This window comes from Phascolarctos cinereus, unplaced genomic scaffold, assembly GCF_003287225.1.
Source record: "Phascolarctos cinereus isolate Bilbo 61053 unplaced genomic scaffold, phaCin_HiC Scaffold_5;HRSCAF=322, whole genome shotgun sequence".
Classification (NCBI taxonomy): domain Eukaryota; kingdom Metazoa; phylum Chordata; class Mammalia; order Diprotodontia; family Phascolarctidae; genus Phascolarctos; species Phascolarctos cinereus.
Window position 1 is genome coordinate 359,095,821 of NW_027555958.1, and position 26,877 is coordinate 359,122,697.

The following is a 26,877-nucleotide window of genomic DNA, read 5'->3' on the forward strand; positions in this document are numbered from 1 at the left end:
TATGTTAAAGGTTACTTAATCTCACTATCATTTTACAGATGAGGAAACGAGGCCCAGATAGATTGGTGGACAAGAATTATACATCTAGTAAATGGAATGGCAGAGTTAAGATCCTAACCCATTATCCGACAGAATAAATTTAAATAATAAAACAAAGTATAGAAAGAAGAGGTAAAAATACAAAAAGAGAAGAGATTCAGGAAGAGAGACATCAATGTGGGGTGAATTTTCAGGAAAGACTTTATGAAGGAGGAGTGACTTGAGATAAGCCTTGAAAAACAAGGAGGATTTTTAGAGTATAGGCAGGACTTGTGAAAAAATGAGTTTCAGGGGCAAGAGAAATGAATTAAGACTGCAAAAACCTATGAAGCCCCACAGAAGGAGCTTGGACTTGATCCAATCATTTTAGGTCTTAAGTAGAGGAAAAAAATGGCATTTTATGAGGATTTAATCTGGATATGTACAGATTACCAAAGCAAGGAGAAAAGGAGTAATGCAACCATCTGGGAGACAAAAGCAGTTATTTTAGAAGTGAAAGAGAGAGGACCAACTAAGGGCAGTGGGATTAGGAAAGGAGAGGAAGGAAGAGCCTGTAATTAAAGATGACTCTAAAAATGTCAAGCCTGAGTGCTTGACAGTAGGATCATTGGGAGAAACAAGGAATCTTAAAAAAAAAAAAAGACTCATTTGAGGTAGAGGGCTGATGACAGTGAGTTCTGGTTCAGGACATGTTGAGTTTTTTCATTTAGCAATACTCAGATGTTTATTTAATAAGCAGGGCTGACTGTTATTTAAAGCCAAAGAAAAATAGAGATGTTTCATATGTGAATGAAAGGTGATATTTACACTGAAGATTTCAAGGTTCATCTTTGAGTTTAAGCATCTTTGTTCCAACAGTGGCTGGAGCATCCTGCAGTTGATCACCTGTTCCCCTACAGGCCTGGTACGTCATTCCAAAGAAGAGAAGAAAGGGTGATGGGCAGAGGTAGAAGACTGAGTGATGTCAGGCTCTTTCTTTTCTTCTCATTCTAGTCAACGGCAAGCAATTCCTTTCAGTTAACTGTTGGTACGCTCTACCTATACCATGAACAACGTATGTTCTACATTACAGAAACATACTCTGGCAATAGCAGCTGCTACTTCTAAACAGAATAAAAAGTGTATCTACGCATGTACTTACGTGGAGAGAATATTTTCTTTGATTTTCTTTTTAGTTTGAGATAGAGTGATTATGAGGGAGAATACATGTGTATGCAGGTAATTAATCAGAATTTTCTTCCTAATCCTGAATCCTGGGATAACACTTGTGAATAAATTAAGGAAAGCATGAAATAATACAAGAGACTGAACTGAACTGTTGACAAAAAACAGGGAAATACATATCTTTCTTTCTTTGGATAGCTCTGCTGTTCTGGCCATCTGGGTTAGCCTTGGAAGCCAGGGGGGAGTTCAAAAAGGTACTGCATGTGCAGAGGGCAGAAGAGGGTCACTGCTAGAACAAAAGGATGCTCACTTATCCCCAGGCTGGATGGCATAAGGTACAGGAAGAGAGAAGCAAATTATATTATGCACGGCCAGGTGACTCCAATAGGAAAACTGACAAAAACATGATTCAAATTTAATAAAAGAAATTATCATACTAGCTATCATTGTCAATGGAACTGAAGCAAAATTGCTGACAATATGAAAATAACACTAACAAAATATGAGATATTTACAGGAAATCATTTTAATTATCCCAAAACAATAAAAACATCATATTTAAGTTCTACATTCACAAAAGAGGTAAAAACTTAAGGGCTTCCAGATAGAAATATTATTTTTGGCTTATACTAACAGCCACATAAGAATCTGGAAAACTTCTAATGAGTTCTCATTTTGTGCTAGACTTGGGAGTCAGAAAGATCTGAGTTAAAATCCTCCTTTAGGCACTAAGCTAGTTCATACTAGCTGCATGAACTGGGCTAGCTTAATCTTTCAGCCTCAGTTTCTTCCTGCGTAAAATAGATATAATAGCATTACCTCACACGGTTGTTGTGAAGATCAAATGAGGTAATATATTAAAAAACCCTTTGTACCAAGATATGTAAACAATAAGTATATGTATGACTAATAGCCATTCTCCAACAGATACGTGGTCAAAGGATATGAACAAACAGTTCTCAGAAGTAGAATAGCAAAGTATTTACAACCACATGAAAGAATGCTCCAAATCATGAAAAATAAGAGAAATACAAAGCAAAACAATCCGGGGTTTTACCTCCCACCCTGCAAATTGGCAAAGAAGACAAAAAATGGCAATAGTTAATATTGGAAGGGTTGTGGAATGACAGGCACACCAATACATCATTGGTGGAACTGTGAAATGGTACAAATATTTTGGTAAGCAATTTGTAAAAAAAAGACTAAAATGGCCACCCTTTAAGCCAGAGATTCCACTACAGGGCCTATACCTCAAAGAAGCTATCAGTAAGAAAAAAAAAAGTCCCCATATGCTCCAAAATATTTATAGCATATCTTTTTGTGATAGCAAAGAATTGGAAACAAAGTAGATATCCATCAACCGAAGAATGGCTAACTAAATTATGACACAAGAATGTAATGGAATACTACTATGCTATAAGAAATCATTATGTGTGATGAATACAGAGAAGAATGAAAAGATCTATAGGAACTGATACAGAGTGAAGTAAGCAGAGTCAAGAAAGCAAGCTACAATGACTATAACAATGTAAACAGAAAGAACAATGTCACACCAAAAAATAAAAAGTGAATGTAACAAATCAAAAATGAATTAAATGAAGGGAGATGAGGGGACACTCCCAACCCAACCTTTCATAGAGATGGAATGTCCACAAGTGTTACACAGTGCATATATTTCAGACTTTTTCTCTCATATCTATCAATTATGCTGACTTTTTTTCCCTCTTTAAAAAAAATTTGTTATATGGAATGGCACTCTGGTTAGGGATAGGGATTTTTGGGATAACTACGATGATGTACAAAACAGAAGACATTAATAAAATCTTATTTTAAAAGAAGACAACAAAAACAAAAAACTCTTTACAAACCTTAAAGCCTATATAAATTCAACCTATTATTATAACCAGCTGTGACTACCTAAGTATGTTAGAGATACATTTCCCTAGCCTAGAAAATACCAAAAAAAAAAAAAAGGACTTTGAGAAGTCACTTAATTTCACTGGCCTCAGCTGCCTTATCTGTAAAAAGAGAGGGTTGGACAAGTTGACCCCCAAGTTTCCTTCCAACATTATTTGATTTTGACATCAAATTACTTCCCTAATTTACTTTTACTTCACAATAAATCACCTCACAATTATTTTCCTAAAATAAGGAAGGGAGAAAAAAAAGCGAGTAGGAGAATGAGTAGGGAGAAGAAGTGAAAAAGGCTTTAGATAGTGATTTAAGAAGTGATGCAGGGGCAGCTAGGTGGTGCAGTGGATAGAGCACTGGTTCTGGAGTCAGGAGGACCTGAGTTCAAATCCGGCCTCAGATACTTGACATTTACTAGCTGTGTGACTGGCTAGCAAAAAACAAAAAAAAAAAACAAACAGAAAAAGACAGGCTTTTGTGTGGGGCAGCTAGGTGGTGCAATGGATAGATACTTGGAGTTAAGAGGACCTGAGTTCAAATCTGGCCTCAGACACTTCACACTTACTAGGTCACACAGACCCTGGGCAAGTCACTTAACCCCAATTGCCTCACCAAAAAGAGAAAAAAAGAAAAAAAAAGTGATACAAACCTTTCCTGTTAAGGAATTTTTTTTCCCCCAAGTCAGACATTTGTAGTATAGTGTAGTTTCACATTTGGTTTGCAGCACTGTCATTTCTTAGATCACTGTGTATGTTCAATATTCAAATTTAAATGCCAAACTAGCTTCTAAGGACAAGGATATTATTTTTGTATTACCCATGCCACATCTCCTGCCTATTAGTGCAATCATCAAAAGTTGACTACAGACACAGACAGACAGACAGACAGACACACACACACACACACACATATATATATATATATATATATATATATATATATACCAACGTGGAAAAAAACATCATTTGACTACTTGTCTAGATATTGAAACAATTTACATGGAGTCAGTAGAACCGAACATTGATTTCATTAATTTTTCTTTCACTATGCCTCCAAAGGGAAAGAAGGATAAGAATGGTAGTTAATAAAATTATACTGTATCCCAAAGAATGTCTATGTAAAGATGATAGTTAATAAATTTAAATAAATTATAAATACATGATTGGATGGCTATTAGAGCTTATATGTGTGGGGTAAAAATATTTATTATTAGTTTACTGAAGCCATCAAAAGTTTTTAATTTGAGCAAATTTCATAGAGAAAGAAGACATTAAGAAAGCTAAGTAACAAGGTTATTTCAATTCATAATTCACTGGTTCTTCATTTATGGTTTGCAAAGTACAATGAAATTAGAGGAAGGTGAGAATTAAAAAACTTCAGAACTAAAAATATAAGCCCCTGCTATATCAAAGACAATTTCCTGAGGCTTTGTTTAAAAATAATTCTAAATGTTCTCTTTCTCTCTGAAAATCCATTTCTGGGAATTGTAAAATAGGTTTCTACAAAATGGTAGAAGCAATTACAATAATGCTTCCACTGTGGCCTCTTTGATATATCTGATACATTCAGATTGTATAAGCTAGAATGCTTTTCTACAGGTGCTGCTCCTATGGAGGCTTATAATGTAAAAATATCTAGTTAACAGGAACATAATAGCAACAATTTTGCTTTTCAAAACAACTCAGACTTCACATAATATTTACTTTAAAACTAAGGGCAGAAGTTATCTTAATTTAACTACTATGAACTTAAATCACTTAAGTAAATTTTGTGAACCACCCAAAGCAATTTAAATGACACCTATCTCTAAACCATTTTCTGTACATTCTTTTCAATCTGCTCATTAGATTATCCCATTGTTATCACTCCATGACAGTAATCACTTGCTTAGTAAAACTCGGGAAAAGGAGGTTCCTATGAAGAAATGAGGGGAATAATTAGGGAGAATAATAGGATCATGAGGATCAGAAGCTTCTGTATTGATAGGGAATTCTGCAATTAAATTGGATATTAACAGTCTAAACCCCAAAAGGCAGTGCTGGTAACTAACCTAATAATCTGGAAGACTTGGGTTCAAGTGTGATTTCTGAAAGATAATGTTTGACTTAGGGCAATTCACTTGGCTTGTTCGTGCCCTAGGTAACTCAAAGTCTATAAAAGTTGCAAAGCAGTTGCTGATTTGCATAAAAGAAGAGTTTCCATACTGGGAATCCGATATGAAATAACAGGTACAAACCAAAATAAACAAACAGGCTAAATATAATAAATTACCTACAACAATTGAGTTCATTAAAAAAATTTTTTTGAACAAAGCTGGGCTCTTCCAATATATAGGTTTTCAATTTTAAAAGCCACCTGCATTGTTTATTTCAGGGGGGAAAAACACACACAAAACCATAAAATGGAAGGAATAAATCACATTCAAATATATATCTCAGAAAAACAGATCTTACGTTGGCCCAAAGACATGGATAGTTTAGTATTATTCCCAACAGAGGTTTACCATTTCTTAATTTCCACCATCTCTTGACTTCGACCAAACATGTTATCCTTTAGTGAAAAATACTTGTGGAAAAAAATTACAAAGCCCAAACTAACCTGAGAGCTCTGTACACAGGGATGGCTCACTATTAGGATGCTTCCTAACCAGCCTGGAATCCGTGTCAGAAAGCCCAATTGCTACACTAAAAAAGTACAGTTTAAATTAAGTTAATTATCTGAATTTTCTACCCTTTCTATTAAGGCAGACAAATGAAACAAAAATGTCACTAGTGCACAATACATGCTGGATTGTTGAAATCATTTTAGTACATGCTATAACATTTCTAAAAATAGAGGGGCATAACACTCAATGAATAGTCTTTTCCTAAATGCATAGCAACAGAAGAAAACGATGATGATGGCATTAGATATTTTCAAGACCAATATTTTTGTCACAAACGGCTTCTAACATGGTTATACAATAAGTTTTATCAAAATAAATAAGCCACGTTTACTAAATGTTTATGGCGCACATGTGACATTGTTTTAAGTACCCACATAACACTTCCTATATGTCCCAGTTAAAAACTCCTAAATTTTTCTATACTGGCCCAGAGAACATTTTTAACCAAAATTCTCCATTAGCTGTGTCACTTGCACTATCTCAGTTTTTCTATGACAAAAGCATTTTGTAAACCTTAAGTACTATATAATTTTGAGTTATTATTCATTTTACAAGTATTATCCATATATTAGATTTGAATTTGTGACATTTTAATTCATTAAATAGTTACTGAGTACCTACCATATTCAAGGCACTCTGTTACCTTTTCTTGCTAACTACTTAATTTTTTCAGTGAAGATCTTTCAAAATTCTGAGTAAAAATCAACTGTATTCCTATTTTCATAATGTCTTAAAGCACAATATTCAATAACTTGCATTAGAGCAAATAAGAAGCAAATCTCTTTCCAGAAAGCCCTCACTGGACAAAGAACAAACCATAAATGTTATGTTTTTTAATAGGATTTCTTCTAGTTCAATGCATTACAAAACTGTCAATTTTCCTAAAAAGTACAGACTTTTGCAAAAGTTCTAGGAAAGCTTTTCCATCACTGGAATGTGTAGTTACACTCTGAAGTTTGTTTCCATAAATGACTTACTTCCAAGCTGCCTCTTTTTATTGGATTCAGTACTAACAATTTTTTCAGAAGATTTTCACAGTCTGTAGACATATAGAATGGAATACGATACTTTCCTCGTAAGACTCGCTCCCGCAATTCCTTTACAGAAAAAAAAAAGTTTTTATATATGTGTGTGTATTTATATATATGTAGCTATAGCTGATGACTGAAATTATAAAGCTTTAGAGTAAGAACTTATCCTGAATTTAAACCATTACCTTTAGGTTCTGACCATCAAATGGCAATGATCCACTGACTAATGTATACAAAATGACGCCAAGACTCCATACATCTACTTCAGGGCCATCATATTTCTTTCCTTGGAAAAGTTCAGGAGCTGCATAGGGAGGACTTCCACAAAATGTGTCTAATTTGTTTCCAATTGTAAATTCATTACTAAAACCAAAGTCAGCAATTTTAATATTCATATCAGCATCAAGAAGAAGGTTTTCTGCCTAGGAGGAAAATGTTAAAAAAGAAAATGATTTGCAAAAGAAAGTATATAAACACAATTTGCCTAATTAAAGCCATGCTTCAGATAATAAAAAAAAGTTTCTTTTTGTTGTTCTCATTTACTAAATACCATCTTAATATCTTGGAAGTAGCCAAACTTTTCTATAATTATCCAATTTAATTCTTTTTTTATTCTTTATTTTTATTTTTTAATTTAATTAATTTATTTTGAATTATCAACAATCACTTCCATAAGCTTTTGAGTTTTAAATTTTTCTTGCTCTCCTTCCTCACCTACCTCCTCAAGACGGCGCACAATCTGATATAGGCTACACATATACATTCCTATTAAACATATTTTCACATTAGTGATGTTGTAGGTAAGAATTAGAACCAACAGGAGGAACCCCCAGAAAGATATCCAATTTAATTCTAACAAACACCATTTCAAAGTGTCAGAAATACAGCTTTATCTGTCAGTACACACTTTAGTTTAGTTCTAACAAACATGATTTTTAAAATATAAAATTAAATTTATAATATAAAAGTATTCTTATAAATGCAATTTTCACTTAAACCTTCCCAAAACCTTTTATGTTTATAATAATGATAAGAACATCTGACATTTATATAATGATTTGCAAAATGCTTTATGTATATTACCTCACTTGATTTCACAATTCTGACAGTATAAGTACTATAAGTTTTATTCACATTTTATAGTTGAAGAAATTAAGGCTGAAATAGGTTAAGAGAATTGCTCATGATCAGACAGTGAGCATCAGAGCTGGGACTGACGCCAGATCTACCTAAAGAGCTTATCAGGCATACAAATATATGGCTAGGCTATTCCCTCAGTCAACAGATGTGGAAACTGCAGAACAATAATATTAACATTAATAATAATAACATTTATATAGTGCTTACTATGTGCTAGGCACTGCACTAAATGCTTTACAATTATCTCATTTTATCCTACAACAACTCTGGGAGGTAGGTGCTATTATTATCTCTATTTTAGAAAAGAGGGAACTGAGGCAAACAGAGGTTGTGACTTGCTCAGGGTCACAAAGCTAGTAAATGTGTGAGGGTGGATTTCAACCCAGGTCTTCCTGACACCAGGCCTTGCACTCTATTCACTGCGCCACTGAGGTGTTTTCCCAAAACAACTAAGCAGACAAATAAACTGAAGGAATGAAGTGCACATCTCTAATAAAAAAGAAGAAAAATCTAACTATAAGTTAACTAGTCTGGGTAGTATTCATTCATCAAAAATATACAGTATTCAACAAAAGTAAAGTAATAAGAACTACACATTAGCCTTTAGTAATAAACCCTTCCTTCCTATATTAAAAAAAAAGGATGATGTTAACTTACTAGCCATGATTGGGAAGCTCTCACCACAAATAACAGTCATATCAATAATTGGCTAACTAGCTAAATTATAAACAGCACCTTATTTCCAAAGCTTTCCAAAAGGAAAATAAATGTGATTCAGATTCCAGAAATATTAAAGGGTTTTTTTTAAAGGGGTGAGATATTACATTTGTGACGTTGTGTGATACTGAACTGAAACCCATTTTAATATTTGTAAAAAAATGTGCATTTCTGAGAAAATAAATTCAGCTTAAATACTCAAATGGATTTATGATCTTATCAATATGGACATTCCTTACAACAGTGCCTACCACAATATATCCATGTCCATTCTATCTGATTCTTATTCATGTCTTCTCCTAAGTTCATGCAGGGGGTCCATGCAATGTATTGGTGTCCTTCATTTTCTCCTATCCCTGTGAGGATACCAGTGTGGCACACAGGTTGTTCATTAATTAAACTTCATTCTTGTCATATGATGAAGCCATTTTTGTGCCACTCTGTGACCTAACCATCTGCATAGATAAATCCAAGTCCTACTATGACATACAGGGAGATAGATAGCTTATAGAACTTGTCTACCATTATATCTATCTATATCTTGAATAGTGAAAATGGGCAGATTGAGAGCCTTCAATTAAAATAGGAGAAAAGGCTGGCTTTTTCTCATGCAATTAAAAATAACCAAACATTTCCTGGAAATGAAGGTCTATCTTTTTAATACCAATATTCTACCATTTGTTGCTGTTTGTTTATGTCATGAACCATTACAGTCTCCAAGGAATTAAAAATGAGTATTACTGAGATGCCAATAAAGAAACACATACTGGTTACTTGTTACCATACCAATTAAGGAATTACAATTAAGAAGTAGAGAAAAGAAAATGTATCTAAAACATTTTTTAAACATAATTATAATCCACTGGTTTCCCTTGCTTAAAATATCCTTTCAGAGCAAGTATTTAAATGTAATGAGCATTCAGAATTAAAAAGCTATCCCAAGTAATTAATATAATCACTCAATGCCACTGAAAACACATTCAACATAAGACAATTCGTGTGGCATGGTATAATGGAGAAACTAGAGTGACCAGACTCTAGTTCCAGTTCCAATTCTGCTATTCATTACTAGTGTGTGATCTTGGGCAAATCCTCTTACTCTTGTAGTTAGCAGCTTTTAATTCTTATAAATGAAAGCATTACAATAGCTAATAGCTCACACCTATTTTTTATAGTTTACAAAGTACTTTCTCTATAATAAGCCTGTGAAGTTGGTATTACAATGCATTATCTTCCCAATTTTGCTGATGAGAAAAGGAGGTTCAGAGAAGTCATGGTCACATTGCTAGTGTCATCACTTACACTAAAACTTAGACTCTTGAAACTTCAGTACTTGACTCACTCTAGTGCTAGAACGATGATTCTACAATTCTAATTATGTACACTTGACTTTTAGAGAGGAAATCTTATTTTATGTAATTATCTTTAACCACTTATCAATAGAACCAGTAGCTGTGTAGCCTTGGGCAAGAAATAGCGACATATTCTGGCCCAATGGGAGGAAAAAAGGCAGCCCCAGAAAATGAACAGCTCTAATCATTAAGGAGATTTTTCATATATGAAGCTCAAATTCTCATTGAAACTACCACTCATAGGGGCAGCTAGGTGGTGCAGCAGATAGAGCACAAGCCCTGGAGTCAGGAGGACCCGGATTCAAATCTGCCCTTCGACACTTACTAGCTGTGACTCTTGGCAAGGCACTTAACCCAATCACTACCCCTCCCCCCAAAAAAACCTACCACCCATTTCTCTTAGTTCTCTCTTCTAGTACCAAATAGAACAAGTTTAAATTTCTCCTTCATGTGATAGTCCATCACAAACAGTTATCTTATTCCTGTTTAGATGAGGCTTCATAGGACATGTATAAGGTCATTCATCATCTTGGATTGCCCTAGTCTCCAGCTCACTGGTATTCTACTTAAACTCTACTACCCAAAACCAAACACAGTATTCTAAATGTCGTCTAACCAGCACAGAATAAAAGCAGACTATCACCTCTTTATTTCTGGAGGTTACAGTTCTTATTGCAGCCCAAAATCACATTAGCTTTTTTTTGACTACCATATTATACTATTGGCTCTTACTGACCTTACCATCAACTAATACACCGGATCATTTTCAAACACAGAATTAATTTTTTTGATCATGTACCCCATCAGTATAAATTTTGACCATTTACAACAAATATATTTATTTATAAATTATTTACATGTATTTCTTTACTAATAATCACCTACATCATACAACAGACAAAAACAGAAATAAAAAAGGGTGCAATAAGAAAATGAACCATTGATGACCAATGAAGGTCAAGAAGGTCAAGTAGAGGCTGCAGGATCTTTTGGTATGTTATGCTGGAGATTCTTTTTGCATATTTTGTTGTTGTTGTTCACTCAGGTTCAACTCTTGGTGACCCCATTCAGGATTTTCTTGCCAAAGACCCTGGAGTAGTTTGCCATTTCCTTCTCCAGCTCATTTTACAGCTGAGGGAACTAAGGCAAACAGGGTGAAGTGACTTGCCCAGGCTCACATAGCTAGTAAGTGTCTGAGGCCAGATTTGAACTCGAGAAGATGAGTCTTCTTGACTTCAGGCCCATACACTATCCACTGCACCACTTAGGTGCCCCATTTTGTATACAGGTTGGACTAAATGGCCACTGAGGTCCCTTCCAATTCTGAACTTCTGATCTGTCATTTGTAAATAAGGGGATAAAAGTACGTGATATTTCTAACGTCTTTTCCAGCTCGAATTCTTATGATCTCTAAGGTCAGTTGAAGTATGTAGTGTCTATCACTAAAAACAAATGCATGTTGCTTAGGAATAGTACATTACATTTTTAATAAAAGGCCCAGAATATTAGACTTAGAAGACCTAGGTTTGAGTTCTGGTTCTGACAGTTACTAGTTGTGTGACCATTTCTCTGAGCCTCAGTTTACTTGTCTAATAAAATGCAACTAAGACTACTTACACTACCTACCTAGAGAATTAAGTGAGTAAAGTGCTTTACAAACTATAAGCTCTAGATCAGGGATTCTTAACCTTTTCTGTGCCATGGACCCCTTTGACATTCTGATCAAGCTTATGGTCCCATTCTCAGAAAAATACTTTTTGATGCATAAAATAAAATACACAGGATTACAAAATAAACCAAGTATACTGAAATACAATTATCAAAAAATTGTTTAAAGAAAAGAAGTTCAAGGACACCATGTTCGGAACCTCTATTCTAGACAAATGTGTATAAAAAGTTACTTTAAAATACTTTTTTTAAAAAAACATGTAAAAAATTTACACTCATTTGTTAAAATTCTGAGTTCCAAATTCTCTCTCCTTCCTTTCTCCATCCCTCCTTGAGAAGGCAAGCAATTTGATATAGATTATACATGTTAAAATACTTCTTTAAGGTCAGTTGCAAGACTGAGCAAGAGGAGAAAGTTGAGCAATAATGGGCAAAGTTTATATATGGTTATGTCAGAGACTAGCCCCATGATCAGCAATGTATTGAATATGGGATGCTAAGGGTTATCCCTTGGGGTTGTGCTTAGGCTCACTGGGAGTATGGAATCCCCACTTTGGAAACCACGGATAGAGCTTACATTTGAAAACCCACTACTGCCTGAAGCAGCTCATTCTTATATTTGAATTAAAATTACAGCATAATTATTTATCCAAGAGTTCACAAAATATTTTAAGAAACTTTTCTATTTTATTGAGCTTCTGGATCATTAGTCATAATGAATAATATTAATTTTTTTTCTCATATCAGTTGCAGTTTATAAAGTCAGAAAACCAACTACTTACCTTGAGATCACGGTGTACAATACACTTTTGATGACAATACTGTACTGCAGACACAATCTGGAAAACAGTTTAATAAAAAATTCAAGAATATTATACAGAAACATTTTTCCTCAATTCCTTCCTTTCCCATATTTTAGATATATCTCAACTACCAACTATTCAAATTCCAAAGTTACATTTAATTTTTCCACTATGGCTTTCCTTTAACAAATGAGAAATGCTTAATGTTTTGGTGAGTAGAAATACCTTCTTTAAAGATGTCAAGCAGACATTTAAAATTCTCTCTCTTAAAGTATTAATAAATACTTCTCAATTTCTTTATGGAATTTAAGTACTTTTATGTGAGTTAGCTTATTCCTCTTCTCATATTTTCAAAATTATATTATCTATGTTCTCGTTCAGGTGATCAATCTTTACACATTCCAGCAGTGCAATAACCTTTAGTACATTTCCATTCATTTTAAGATGGTAAGCTCAGATTAAAAAAAAGCTTTATTCCAAAATTATACAAATGTATTAAAGAAAGATAGTTTATTAAAGATAAATCAGCCTTATTAAAATGACTTATCAGTGAAGTGTTTAGGGTCATTTAAAGCTCATTTGTTAATACACATAAAAAAATCGTAAAGGAGAAACACTAAGGCCTGTTTTTAAACTGTCAACACTGCCATGATTATTGGAGTCACATTTTTTGAGCAGAGTCATTGAGTGTGCTACCACGCCACCTGATAGATCAACACAGGGAATCCTTGACATGTCCTACTAGATGCCATGTATTATGGTTCACGATGATATGCCTGTTAAACTATCAAGACAATCCTGATGTATGAGGTTTCTAAAAGAAATTTTTATATCTGCCTCTAAGTGGTTGTAATAATCTCTATTTATGCGCTATTTAGTTATAGTAGGTAAAATTCTAGTTGGGCTGCCATACTGCAGAACTCTAGGCAATAAGGAAACTATGGAGCTTGAGAGTAGACTGTACTGCTACTGTCCTTAAAAACAAGGACATTCCTGCCTTGTCTTTGTAGCTTCTGACAAAGTCATCTGCAACACTGCAATTAGGTCTACCATTTAGGATGACCATCTAATGAATTTGATATGGGATTGGAATTTTACAGTATTATAAAACTGGGAGTCAGAAGGCACCTTAGAGGTCATTCAGTCCTTCAATTTATAGATGAGGAACCAGGCTTACAGAGATAAACTACTTTGATCAAAGACACAAAAGTAGTAAGCAGCAGAGCCAGGATTTGACTTCTGACTACAGATCCAGTGTTATTTCCATTAAATCATATCCCTAGTAAGTGTCCTGAGTCTGGAAGAGGATATCAAAATGATTAGTCACCAGAAGGCCTCATAAATTGGACTATACAGAAAGGCTGCAGAACGTGGCTATGGCAGGAAACTGTCTTTTAAGTGTTTTACAAGTAGTTTGGAAGAGATCCTTTGGAACAAGGAATATGAATTACACGTGGAAAACGTGATTCAATTCATAAATGTATTATGAGGATCAACTTAAAAATATATTCTTTTATATGAATGGGTTTTATGATCTAAGATACTATATGAAATACAGTAAAGTTTCATAAAGGGATATGGAACTTCTTAAAATACCATTTAGAAGCAAGAAAGAAGCTTTAATCAAAAAATACAACTAAATGACAGTTTGGTTTGTTTTTTGTGGAAAGTTTTTTTTTCAGAATTTTAAAAACTGTATTATTTTTACATAATGCCAGAGAATAACATATATTATTAAAAGGAGAACAAAGACTGAAGAAAACTGTAACCTTTTCCCCCTCCATTTTGGCTTTAAATTGATTAACATCCATAATTGGGTAATTTGATGTATTTATGATCTCATTGTTTCAGGTACTCACTCTAACTATACAGATGACAATCCATCCATGTCCTCTCATCCCATATGACTCGTAAGTGTCGGACCATTTGGACTCTAATATCTCAACCAGTTCTCATTTGTTGATCCTATGATCCCCTACAAAAGGCCACTTAAATAACAAATCCATTAACTTAACAAATATTTCAATGCCTACTTCATGAGGTATTCTACAGCTGACTTCAGAGGAAAAGTATTTGATTTCAAGTCAGAAGACCTGGGCTTGAATCCTGGCTCCTCTACTTATTACTTACTACCTGTGTCACCTTGGACAAACTACTAAGACTCTTTGGATTTCAATTTCTTCATCTGTAAAATGATCGGGTTGAATGATCTGATCTCAAAAGAAAGTCTCTTACAGCTCCAGGTCCTGTGAAACAAGTCTCTGTTTACTTTGGAAACAATTCAATTTTAATAATCATTTGTGATTTTTTTCTGCCTTAACTCTCCTTTTACTAAGCACCATAGCTCCACAAATGCAGATATTACACCTTCAATAACTGCTCTATAGAGTATGGTTGCTTACAAAGGCAGTTTAGTCATAAGATTAGAAAAATAAAATTAAGAAAATAAATTATGTTGAGCTTTCAAAACACATCTAATCTGTTTAATTGTAAGCAGGTTTTTCTTGTAGATTTTCTGGTAATCCAAAAGGAATAAAAGTAATATACAAAATTTTATGGTATTTCAACTGATGATTAAGAGGAAACTAGATTTTACCCAAGCATAGATAAACTTAATGCCTCAGTTGTCAATGTTATTACTTTTATTAACAACAATAGGAATCAACAAGATCAGATACTGAGACACAAATTTTCATAATTTCAGAAATTACTCTGGGTACAAGGCTAGGTACTTTTAGGATTTTTTTCCTTTTTTGGGGGGGAGGAAGTTTGGACTTGTGATTTTCCCAATGTGGAAAAATTCCAGCGAACAAACTTCCTCCATTGAAGTACATGGACAACACTTCTGAAACTTTCAATCTTAGATAGTCACCTGAAACATTCTGGGGCTAAAATTAGCTTTACCTATGGCCATATAAGATAACGGCCTACACTATAATGAAAGATAAATCTTTAATAAGCCACAGAGAAAATCTAATACAATACGTATCAAAAAATTCTTAGGGCAAACATTTTCTGAAAGATCCTAAATATTCTATAATAAATTTTAGATAAGGCCAACTTGCTATTTACTACTTTTATAGAGGACTGATAATAAACTAATTGAGTAATTAGGATAACTTATTTTATGATGAACCATAAACAGAAACCTTACCAAGTGAGGCACTGTTTATTAGCTAAAGAAAAAGTTCACTTTTATAAAAAAAAAAAAAAAGACTTCAAAGAGTCATCGATTCTGAGATTTTGGAAGAATCTCAGAAGCCATCTAGTTTGAGTTTACTGGAAATTCAATATACGCTGGACTTATTTCACAAACTCTACATTTGATTTCTGTGAGAATCTGTGCCCCAGATCAAAGTTGTGAATATGAATTTCTTCCTTGCTTATAAGATCCCACGCTCACCTAACAGTGCTAAACAAAATTAAATATCTCCCTTTTAAACCAAAATCATGGATACTGACCAAAATAGCAATTTCATCTTTGAATATGAAGGACAACAATATCTAAAACTCTATGTAATATATTATATATGCCAGAACTCTGTTCAATTAAGCTCCTAGATGTGTTTTTTGTGGATCCACAAGCATATTTATTACTTTTAACTATGCTGTATTCTCCAATTAGATATGAACTCCCAAAGAACTGCAACTCTGATTTTCTATTTGTATTCTCAACACTTAGCACATACTTAAATGAATCTGTGATCTTATTGATCTAGGAATACTCTCCAAAAATATGTTTTACAACTCATTTGTGCCTAATCTAGTCACGACTATTCTGGTCCATCTCACAGGGGATCTATCTAATGTGCTAAAGACCTTCCTCATTTCCTCTAGATATTCTGAGGATACAAATGGAACATTGTTTACTTGTTATACTTCATATGACACCTGTCATTCCATAAGACCAAATTATACTGATTTTCCTTATGACATTCTTTATACCTGTTCTTCACAGTTTCTCAGTAGTTATAAGGTGCAGCTTGCCTACATATATATACCATGTATCTCTCCATTACTCTCAACGTGACACTCATTTTTAGGATTTCAAAGGTAATGGCGTTACAAGTTGCCAGACAGCAATACCAAAAAAAAATAGTATTGAAAAGGCAGGTCTTTGATTTGGCAATCTAGCTGCCTTTCCTCCTGTTCAACTTTGGACCCAACTTTTCTGAGCCAGTATTGTATAAGCTTCATGGGATGTCTTTCCAAATGTGTGCTGAAATCTAGACAAGACATTCTTCAAGCGTTTGGTCTTTCCTGTGCAGATGAACAGGATAGGGCTAAATTGTTGAGAGGTTACAGATCGCATCTGGAAAGTTTTTCAGTATTCAGGGGCTTGATGCAATCAGCACAACTTCATCTGTGAACAACAGAATCTGGAGAAACTCACCATCCAACAGGGAATTCTTCAACCCAGACTCTGTGTTGGATTTCCTACATCACAGTGAAGAATACTTTCAGGGAATAATTATCTTTTATGCTCACCTGATGTTTATTACCAGAGCATCACTGAACAGTGTTATTTGTGTTGTGACATCTTCCAAGCAATCCTGAATGATAATAGTATACAGATCGGAAACATCTTGTTGTAAAAACGTCTTTAAGGGTATATTTTGTTCTAGTCAGTTGAATGCTTTTTCATAATCAACAAATAATAAGCAAAATAGATCTTCTAGTCTCTAAATCTTTCAAGCTAATTGTGAAATGATAATTATGTGGTTCCATTTAAAAATATCACCTACACAAAATCTGCTTGCTTCCCACTAATACGCTCACATAGATTTCCCCTGATTTGTGCATATAGGACTCTCATAAAGATTTCATCTGGACAGGAGAGTAGGAAGGTAAGTCAGGAGTTACTGATGTTTTTTCAGTCACCTTTTTGAATTATTAACAAGGTTTGGTAAATTTTTTTTTCCATTCTGGCATGTTCCCTTCCTTTAGCTATCTTATAAACTGATCCCTCAACATAATTATAAGTAAATTGCCTCCAGCACATATCTCATCTATACAGCCTTGTTCCAAACCTGCTACTTTTTCTGGTTTTATTATTTTTAGTGCCATTTCTAGCTCCTCTACAAGCACATTTGGACTCTGATGTTAAAGTCCAATTGTGGTGGTTTAAGCACCTTTGGTGGAGAAAACAGTTTTTCCTTTTTTTTCTTCTGTTTGTAATCATCCTTCCATTTTTATTCTTAAATATCCTGTGGATGACTTTGCTTAGCTGGCTATCTTTACCAACTTTCTTCAATCTAATTTTACCCTCCACTGCTTCTCTCTGCTTAATGACATGGTATTGATCATAATTTTTCATAATATTTCTTCAGAAGATTTTACAAATGAATTTATATTCTAATACAATGTTGCCTTTGGCAGCCACATTTTTCTTTCAAACATTAAGTCAGATGTTTGTTAAAGCACTTTCTGGCTCCTTTGATCTCCTCTAATTTATATCAATGAAATTTCCAGATAAAATTAGTGAATATTGATATCAATTCTGTTGGCACACAGCATACACTTAATAAATGCTTTTTCATTCATTCATTCATTCATGAGGCCTAAGATTATATTTAAGTTTCAAAGTTATTATTACATAGACTCATTATGAGATATATATATATATATATATATATATATATATATATATGTGTGTGTGTGTGTGTGTGTGTGGCATTATACAAATCAAAATTTGATAGGAATATCATTGTAAGAAATGCAATCTCTAATCCAAGATATACAAAGTGTTAATGTAGTAAGTCACAGTTATAAAAATTTGGCTGCTTGACTATTCATTTATAAGGCCCTAAAAATAAGTACCTATAACTATTTAAATTTTATAGTCAGGATTTTTTTTTCTTTAAGGTAGCACTTCCTTCAAAAAAAACCACAATAATAACAAAGCATACAATAGGAAAAAACCTGAATTTTACTTTTAAAAATAACACTTTTGATTTCTATTTTCCAACCTTGTGACATTGTCCATTATCTGTGTCACTCAAAACATCAGGAAAATACTTTCCATACCTGTCTAAATTTTGCACGGGCCTCTTTCTCCTTCATTCTTCCATGGGCAACTAAGTAATCAAACACTTCACCTGAGTCATAAAGGTAAAGCAGACAGTGAAATACGCATTATTTTTCAATTTAAGGATATATGCAATTTCAGGTTGTTTTCAAAGAGGCCATGCGGCCAACAATTTTTGTCAATTACTAATAACTGATCATTAATAATCTATTAGACTCGGGTGAAAAAGCGTGCTTATGTGTTTAAATATGATCATAACCAGATGTCAAACTTTAATAAAACTTATAAAAATGTATATACATAATGTACAACTAGAAAACCTTGCTTTCTGGTGTCATTTTCTTAGAAATACAGTCAAGTCAATTCTCTATTATTAGGTGATCAAAATAAAAACCACAAATATAACTCAGATTTGGCTTTGGAATGCATTTTTGTGCTACTTGAAGATCCCCAAGATTTACAACACCTTAATAACAACACAAGTCACCTCGTCACGACGTTCTCCTGCATATTTTAATCTTCAGTCGCTCACTAAAACCTCATCTTCTGCATAATGTCCCCCTCACTATTCCAGCCCACCCAAGTGTCTCACCCTCTGTGAACATCTATAGGACCTGCTGTCTGTACCACTGTCTCCTCCACTGTTCAGCAAACTCCTTAAAGCTTCAGATAGCATCATGCTTCTGTACCTGGTACATGGAGGCAGCCGGTGGTGCAGTGGAGAGAGTGCTGTAGTTGGAGTGAATAAGACCTGAGTTCAAATCCAGCTTCAGAGAGAGATTTACTATTTGTGGGACCCTGGGCAAGTCACTTAACCCACTCTGTGCCTCAGTTTCCTCATCTGTAAAGATGGGGATAATAATAGCACCTATCTCTCAGGGTTGTGAGGATAAAATGAGTTCATATTTGTAAAGCGTTTTGCAAACCTTAAAATGCTAGATAAATGCTAGCTATTATTTTTTCCTATTTGTTCAGGGCCAAGCATAGCGATAAACATAAAGTACTCAATAAATATTTATTGAATTGAATCTGAAAGCAATAGAAGCCATCTAATTCTTCTAGCCTATTCTACCACTTAACTCTTCTATAAAATGTTGTCCCACCTTGGTTTCACTATTTATGCCAGTCATCAACATGGTAAGAAAGCTAATTATCAAATGAAGGTATAATTATAGCTAATTACTATTAACACATTAATATTTACTATAATGAAATATTATTTTATGTATGCTAGAAAGGTAATGCATATTGTATATTCCCATAAAATACTATTATATACTACATATGACTATAATTAAAAAAACAAAGACTGAATAGTTCCTTATTCCTAGTCTAATTTAAAGACAGTGGTTTCTAAGGAAGCAAGTTTTTTTTTAATATTAAAAATAAAACAATTATAATAAGCCAAGGTTTTATGTGAGATAAAGCCTGATATGTGAAAATAACTTAAGAGCATGATGGGGGGAGGGGTATGTGTGAATATGCTATATATTCAATCAATCATTCAATAAGCATTTGTTAAGTGCCTATCAGTACCAGGCACTGAGCTGACACTGGGAATAAAAAGGCAAAAATAAAACAGCCCCTGCCTATAAGGAGCTTACATCCTATTGGATGGAAAACATGTACACATATTAATATATATAAAACAAATACAAGGTAATTTTGGGTGTGAAGGATCCAGCAGATTGGGAATAAGGAGTGGCTCTATGTAGTAGGCACACTTAAGCTAAGCTTTGAAAGCGTGTGCTTGGAGCATAGTAGGATAAGAATAAGAAATCACCATTTGGCTCTCTTTTTTTTCAAATACAAAGAACAATTTTGGTCTGCCTTTGGTTGCATATGCAGGCTGGGAAAATCCCTGGAGATCTGGTTTAGTATATATATACATATATATATATACATATATATATATATATACACACACACACACACACACATATATGGTTACGGGTAATTCTCAGTCTGAAGGACCTCAAAGACACAGATAGTAATAGGGCCAATTCATGGAACTTCAATGAGTCTACAAGGCCAGTTTGGCATAGAACTCTCCCAGAGTAGTTCTACACCCTAGTCTCCCTAGGATCATCTGGACTTACTGACAATGATGCACAGACCATCTCACTGGATACCCTGCTTTCCCAAAGCCACTGAAGTACCACAGCACCACTGCTGAGCCAGAATTCCACTGACCTATACCCAGTAAAGATAAATTTGCCTAATTCCTTGTTGCCTGTGTTGTATTTCTGGTTTGGGGTTTTTCTGGTCAAATGAAAGCCTCAGATGTCTAAAAAAACTTTCAAAGGAGAAGAATGTTGTACCACATTTTTCAGAACTAATTTAATATCATTTGAAGATAACAAGAACTTGAGAATGGCTTCCAAACCACTGTCACAGCCTTAAGTAGAACTGGCAAAGCATTTCAGCTAAAAGAAACCAAATGGTAGGAGTGGGACTATTTGTAGAAGCAAAATGGATCAGAACTGCAGAGTGTCTGAAGAGTGTTTGTCTCAGGGGTTCTTAAAACTGTCTCCTACCCTAGAGCCCTCAGACCCAAAACATGAATGAGGTAAAGCAATGATTACTCTATGCTTTATATTACCCATGTTATTATGCCCCTCCATTAAGAAAAATAGAAAGTTGACCTACTTGGTTGAAAGTCAAAATGCTTTATATTTTCATAATCAACACAACTGGCAAATGGTTATGAAATATAACATTTTCACTTTGTCAAGGCCATTTCGACCTGCTAGCCATGCTTATCTTACCTCCCTCCACCCCCATTTAGTAAAGGAAAAGTATCCAAGTATATAAATTATACTTGGGCTTCTCTCACAGACAGACTGTCATAGAAGATATTCAGAAGATAGAAAGAACCAGCTGAATAAATTATGTAGCCCTTAAGCTTTTTGTTAATGTTAAGTCTATTAACATGTTTTAGCACCAGGTTCTGTGATAACTTGCAAAACTGTATTAATAAATATCAATCTCCCAATATAATCATGTAAGTTTAAGGCAAAACAGTGGCAATAACCTACATTAACTATTTCCAAAATAAAATAAACTTTTAAAAGAACAAATTTACTAAAACATTCAATTCTGTATATCTAAAAAAGGCACAATTAAACACAATAAACTACATTAACATTGTACAAAATTATTTTCTTCAGAAGACTTTATAATGGACAATGTAAAAAGACAGGTCAGCAATTAGAAGTTTTGGGTTTGATTTTCCGTTGACTCAAGTGTAATTTTCCCTCACCTATAAAATATAGTATTTTGACTAAATGACCTCTGAAGTCTCTTGCTGCATTGATGTTTTATAGATCCCATGTAAAATCACTCTTGAATCAGAAACACAGAATCTTAGATTTTGAAGGGACCTCAAAAGTCACTTAGTCTAATTAGTACCTGAAGAGAAAGCAATTAGTTGATCAGCTAAGAGATACCACAGATCACTCAGTTTTACTTGTGATTAGTTAAAAACTTTAAGTAAAATTCTAGATAGTTCCAAATTTTTGAGTAGATTGCTCTAAAACTTTGCATGTGTAGGTCTTCTATAACTCAGACCAGAAACACTGTTATAAGTGGTCATTATAAGCCTATTTAATGTATAATATATTGGGAATTTAGTGCTATAAAAATAGCATTACAAAGGGTTATCCATCATTGATGGTTACATTTTTATAGGAAAATACACTCAATTTGAATTTTTAAATGAAAAATTTCCCCAACTCTTAACATAAGAGCAGTAGCTTACTTTATGGCCACTATTGCTGGCCCTGAGGCCAAGACCTAGTTTGAGAAAAGCAGGCAGGTAATATGAAAGGAGACACAAAGACAGGGTCCACTGCTTGATTTGTTATTTCTAGTTCACCTCGTCTTATTCCTTCTTTTCTACTTTTATACCCCCAAAGCAAGAAACCCTCAAAACACTGAGTTCAAAGGGTTTTGTTTTATTTTTATTAGTAACAGTGAGAAGAGAAAGCTATTAAAATTTTATCTCTGCAAAACCAATTAACACATCGAAAAAAATCTGATGTCATAAGCAATGTTCCTTACCTATGGCTCACAGGGGGAGGAACATAGCAATAAATATTGCAAAAAATCTTACACCTGACTCATTTCTTCCTCCTCTTTTCACTAATATTCTAAGCTAAAGAAAAGTAGACAGTATTACTGGGACCTTCATCACAGAAGTTAAAGTAAGGGTAAGACACATGGGGGGCAGGGAAACAAGGTAGGGAGCTTAGACCAAATTCATTTCAATTTTTCATTTCAATTCAATAAGCTTTTAGCAGGTGCCCACTACATGTAAGTAAGCTATTGTGCTAGGTGTTGCAGCTACTAGTAAGACAAGAAACTAAACCACCTCTGTATAACCACCAGGTGGCAGTGGTGAGCCTGGCTCAATGGAATTGCATAGAAAGAGATGCCGGCAAAACAGTGTGGGACAACATGCCTCTTTTTCGAGATCCTCAAAAATTTCACTACACTTACGCTCAAGAACTTTACATAGTACTGAGAAGGAGAGACAACAGGCAGAGATAAGTAAATAAAAGACAATTTTTGGAGAGTGAGCTCTTAACAACTTGGAAAGCAGGAAGAAAACTGGGAAAAGCTTCCAACAGGATGAAGATTTTTATCCCACAGGCAACAGGGAGCCACTGTGCTTTAGGATGACTGTTTTGGCAGCTGTGTGTGGAGGACATGTTGGAGAAAGGAGATCAGGGAAGCAGTGAGAACAATGGGAGACTTCTGCAATAGTCCAGATGAAAAGTCAGGAGAGCCTAAGCTAAGGTGAAAGGCCTAGAAAAGGAGACAAGGGATGAATACAAGTTAGAATTGCCAAGACTTTTAGTTTAGGGAAGGTGACGAAGAAGGAAAAGTACTGAGAATGACTTCTCGACTGGGAACCTGGTTGACCAGAAGGATCATAGTGACCTTGACAGAAATAGGGAAGTTAAGAGGAAGGTCTGGTATAGGAAAATATATATATTGAGTTCCATTTGGGATACGTTGAAGTATATAGAATATCTAGACGGATATGACCAGGAAGAAGTACCTGATACAGGAGCAGAGTATAAGAGAGAGAAGAAGACTAGATATGCAGATCTGGGAATCATCAACATAAAGATGATCATTCAAACTAATGAGAGTTGATGAGATCACCAAGAGAAAGTCAATGAAGAAGGACAAAGAACAAGGGCCCAGGCAAGAGTCCAAAGACATGGATAATGGTTCAACAAAAGAAATTAGGAGGCAACAGTCAGACAGGTAGGAGAACCATGGAAGAACAGTACAACAAAAATAGAAGAAGAATATCTAGGAGTCAATTGATGAATATTTATTAAGCATCATCTACTATGCACCAGATCACTGGAGAAGAAAATGGCAAACCGCTCCAGTATCTTTGCCAATAAAACTCCATGGACAATACTGGTATAAAATGGTCCACAGAGTCATGAAGAGTCTGACACAACTGAATGAATGAATGACAATAAGAACATTGCAACAATAACAATAATAGCACAGGTACTGTGCTAAGTTGTGGGAATACAAAGGAGGGCAAAATACAGTTCCTATTCTCAAGGAGCTCAGTCTAATGAGGGAAACAACATGTAAACAACTATGTACAAGATAAAACGGAGATAATAAACAGCAAGAAAGCTTCCCTCTGTTAAGTTAAGGGTAGGAGGAAGGAAAGGCTTCCTGCAAAAGTAGGATTTTACCTGGGACCTAACAGAAAGCCAGCAAAACCAGGAGATAAGAGATAAGGAGAGCATTCTAGATACAGGGGATGGGCAGTGAAAATGCCAGGAGTCAAAAGACACAGTCCCTTGTGTGAAGAACAAGGAGACCAGTGTCAGTGGAGTACATGACAAGGCAGCTGAGGGAGGATGGGGAAAGTACAAGGGTAGAAGACTGGAAAAGTGGTGATAGTGGTGGTAGAGACAGATTATAAAGGGCTCTGAACACTAAGCAGAGGATTTTACATCTGATCCTGGAGGCAACAGGGAGTGACTGTAATTTATTAAGTAGGGAGGCGACATGGTCAGCCCTGTGTCCTAGTAAGATCACTTTGATTCGAGGATGAACCAGAGTGGACACAGACTTGTGGAAGGTAGACTAACCAATAGGCTACTGTAATAATCCAGGTATGAGAAGATGAGGGCCTGCACTAAGCAGCCTGTAGATAGGAACAGACTGAATGGAACTGGGAGAAAAAGGAGGACAGAGGAGCAGAAGAGGCTCCATATTAGTGCTCTGCAAAAGCCTGTTGGAACCTGAGCTAGGGGAAAATGTATAATACTATTATTATTGCTACTTCTGCCCTAGCTCTGGACCAACCATACGCTAAAGACGCTAGGATGATATAGGGGACTGCGTAGGTTCTACAGAGGGTAGGGTAGTACCAAGAAGAAAAGATAAGTAAACCCTAAATTGCTATAGTTGGAAGAGGTAAGGAGTTGTATAATTTGTCCTACTTGACTGGAATAGTTATTTGGAGGTGATTAAGTGGCAGGAATGTACATAAATCAAACACACACTGGGCATTCCTAAGTTAGAGATCCCTATAATTTAGATGACTCTGCCTACACTTCTGATCCATTTTCTTTCTTCCCTCTTATTACTTATAACTATAACTACTCTAAATCGACCAATTTGTTTCTCAAGGCAACAGCCTACAGTTATACTCCTAACTTGAATCAGCAAACCAATCCCCTGCTATTACTGTACTCTAAAATTCAGTTTCCCACAAATACAAAGGGTCTACTTACTAAATGGTGACACTGAATAAACAATATTTAAAATATTCCTCTAAAATCCTTTTCCAAAGCCCCCCAAAAATAGTGATCTCTCTTTTTTTAAAATAACTTCAAGTCCTGTTGGGAAGTTTCTTATTTCTGAAAAAAGGCAATTTACATTTCAATGATTTTATGCTACCAAATCTATGATTTTTAACACAAAGGGCATGTGACCTAAAAAGAAAAGTAGAGGGGGAAAGGGGAAATGAATGCTATTTACAGGGGTAAATAACTGCATGTCTTTAGAAATAATAGCTCAGGTAACAGTCACCAATAGAAACTTCTTTCAAAAGCAGCACTGTGTTCAATAAAAAACTATCCTAAACTCAACCTTTTTATTCTTGAAATTACACAGATATGCATATTTTATATATATATATATATTATATATATATATATCATATATAATTACACATACTACATATGCATATATATATATATATACATACATATGTCTTTTCACTGATAGTTATATTACCAATATTTTCAGATTCATTGTTATCTTCCTATTTAGAAATATATCTGGGTCAAACTTAGATTTTATGGATTATTCCAAAAATGTATGTAAACTGAGATTCTAATGTAGTTTAATCTACAAATCAAGTATTGGTCTAGCATATGCCTTTCTTTTTTAAAAAATTTACTTTATTTTTAATTTATGGAATAAAACAAGCATTTCTATAACACTGTACAATAAAAAAGATGACTGCACATGAAACTGCAAATCTACTATATACCATTTACTACTCCTTTCAAATATACAACAAAATTATCATGTAAATTTCCTCCCCCTCTGTCTCCGAGGTAGCATATACTTTTCTACAGTTAACTTTATTAAACACCGTTTTAAGTGTACTGTTTTTGTCCCTTTATGGCCTAGAGCTTCAAACTGTGAAAAATAAGTTTTAGAAACTCAAAGTGGGTTATGAGTTTCTAAAACAAAGTAGCTTTAAACACTGCCACAAATATGTATTTGACTGGCTCTAAGAGAAACCAAAGTTTGAAAACTAAATGTAAGGAGCATATAATACCTCAGTTAGAAACAAGTAAACATTACATTACATGATGTTACTTAGGTTTCTGAAAAGCAAAAATAAAACAGACTCAGTATTAACATTAAAAATATATATATACATATATGTACATATATACATATATACATATATATATATATATATATATATATAATGTAATCCTTAGATGTTATTCCACACCTTAAAACTTTTTTTTTCAAATTTTAGTTAGTTTTACCCCCTTAGGTAGCCATACTTACCCCCACTGGCATATTCCATTACTAAATACAGTGTCTTCTCTGTTTCAATAACTTCAAATAATTTTACTAAAAAATTAAAAAAGGAAATTAGAAATAAAATTTCATAATTATCAGGATGAAGTACAGATTCATTTATAGTAGTTATTATTTAAAATCAGGATAATAAAATAAAAAATTCACAGAACTCTGAAAATTAGCTATTATATACTATCAACTGCATAAAATGTTATATGTTCTTTTCTGATTGAGGAAAAAAAGGAACTGAAATCCCTGCCAC

The 26,877-nt window shown here is 34.3% G+C and overlaps 1 protein-coding gene across 6 annotated transcripts in view; it reads right to left on the reverse strand.

Annotated features, from left to right (window-relative positions):
- The window catches only part of MARK1 (microtubule affinity regulating kinase 1), a 151,201-nt gene that overhangs the window by 38,132 nt on the left and 86,192 nt on the right, over window positions 1-26,877 (reverse strand). For 5 of the 6 annotated variants that reach the window (XM_078156305.1, XM_078156303.1, XM_078156304.1 and 2 more), the window contains exons 5-9: window positions 26,601-26,666; window positions 18,518-18,588; window positions 12,470-12,526; window positions 6,996-7,232; window positions 6,757-6,876 (exon numbers count right to left, since the gene is read on the reverse strand). In XM_078156305.1, the coding sequence (XP_078012431.1) occupies window positions 6,757-6,876; window positions 6,996-7,232; window positions 12,470-12,526; window positions 18,518-18,588; window positions 26,601-26,666 (551 nt within the window). Of the gene's footprint in view, window positions 1-5,712; window positions 5,799-6,756; window positions 6,877-6,995; window positions 7,233-12,469; window positions 12,527-18,517; window positions 18,589-26,600; window positions 26,667-26,877 lie in introns of all 6 variants that reach the window. The other variant, XR_013487301.1, reaches the window with a different exon arrangement.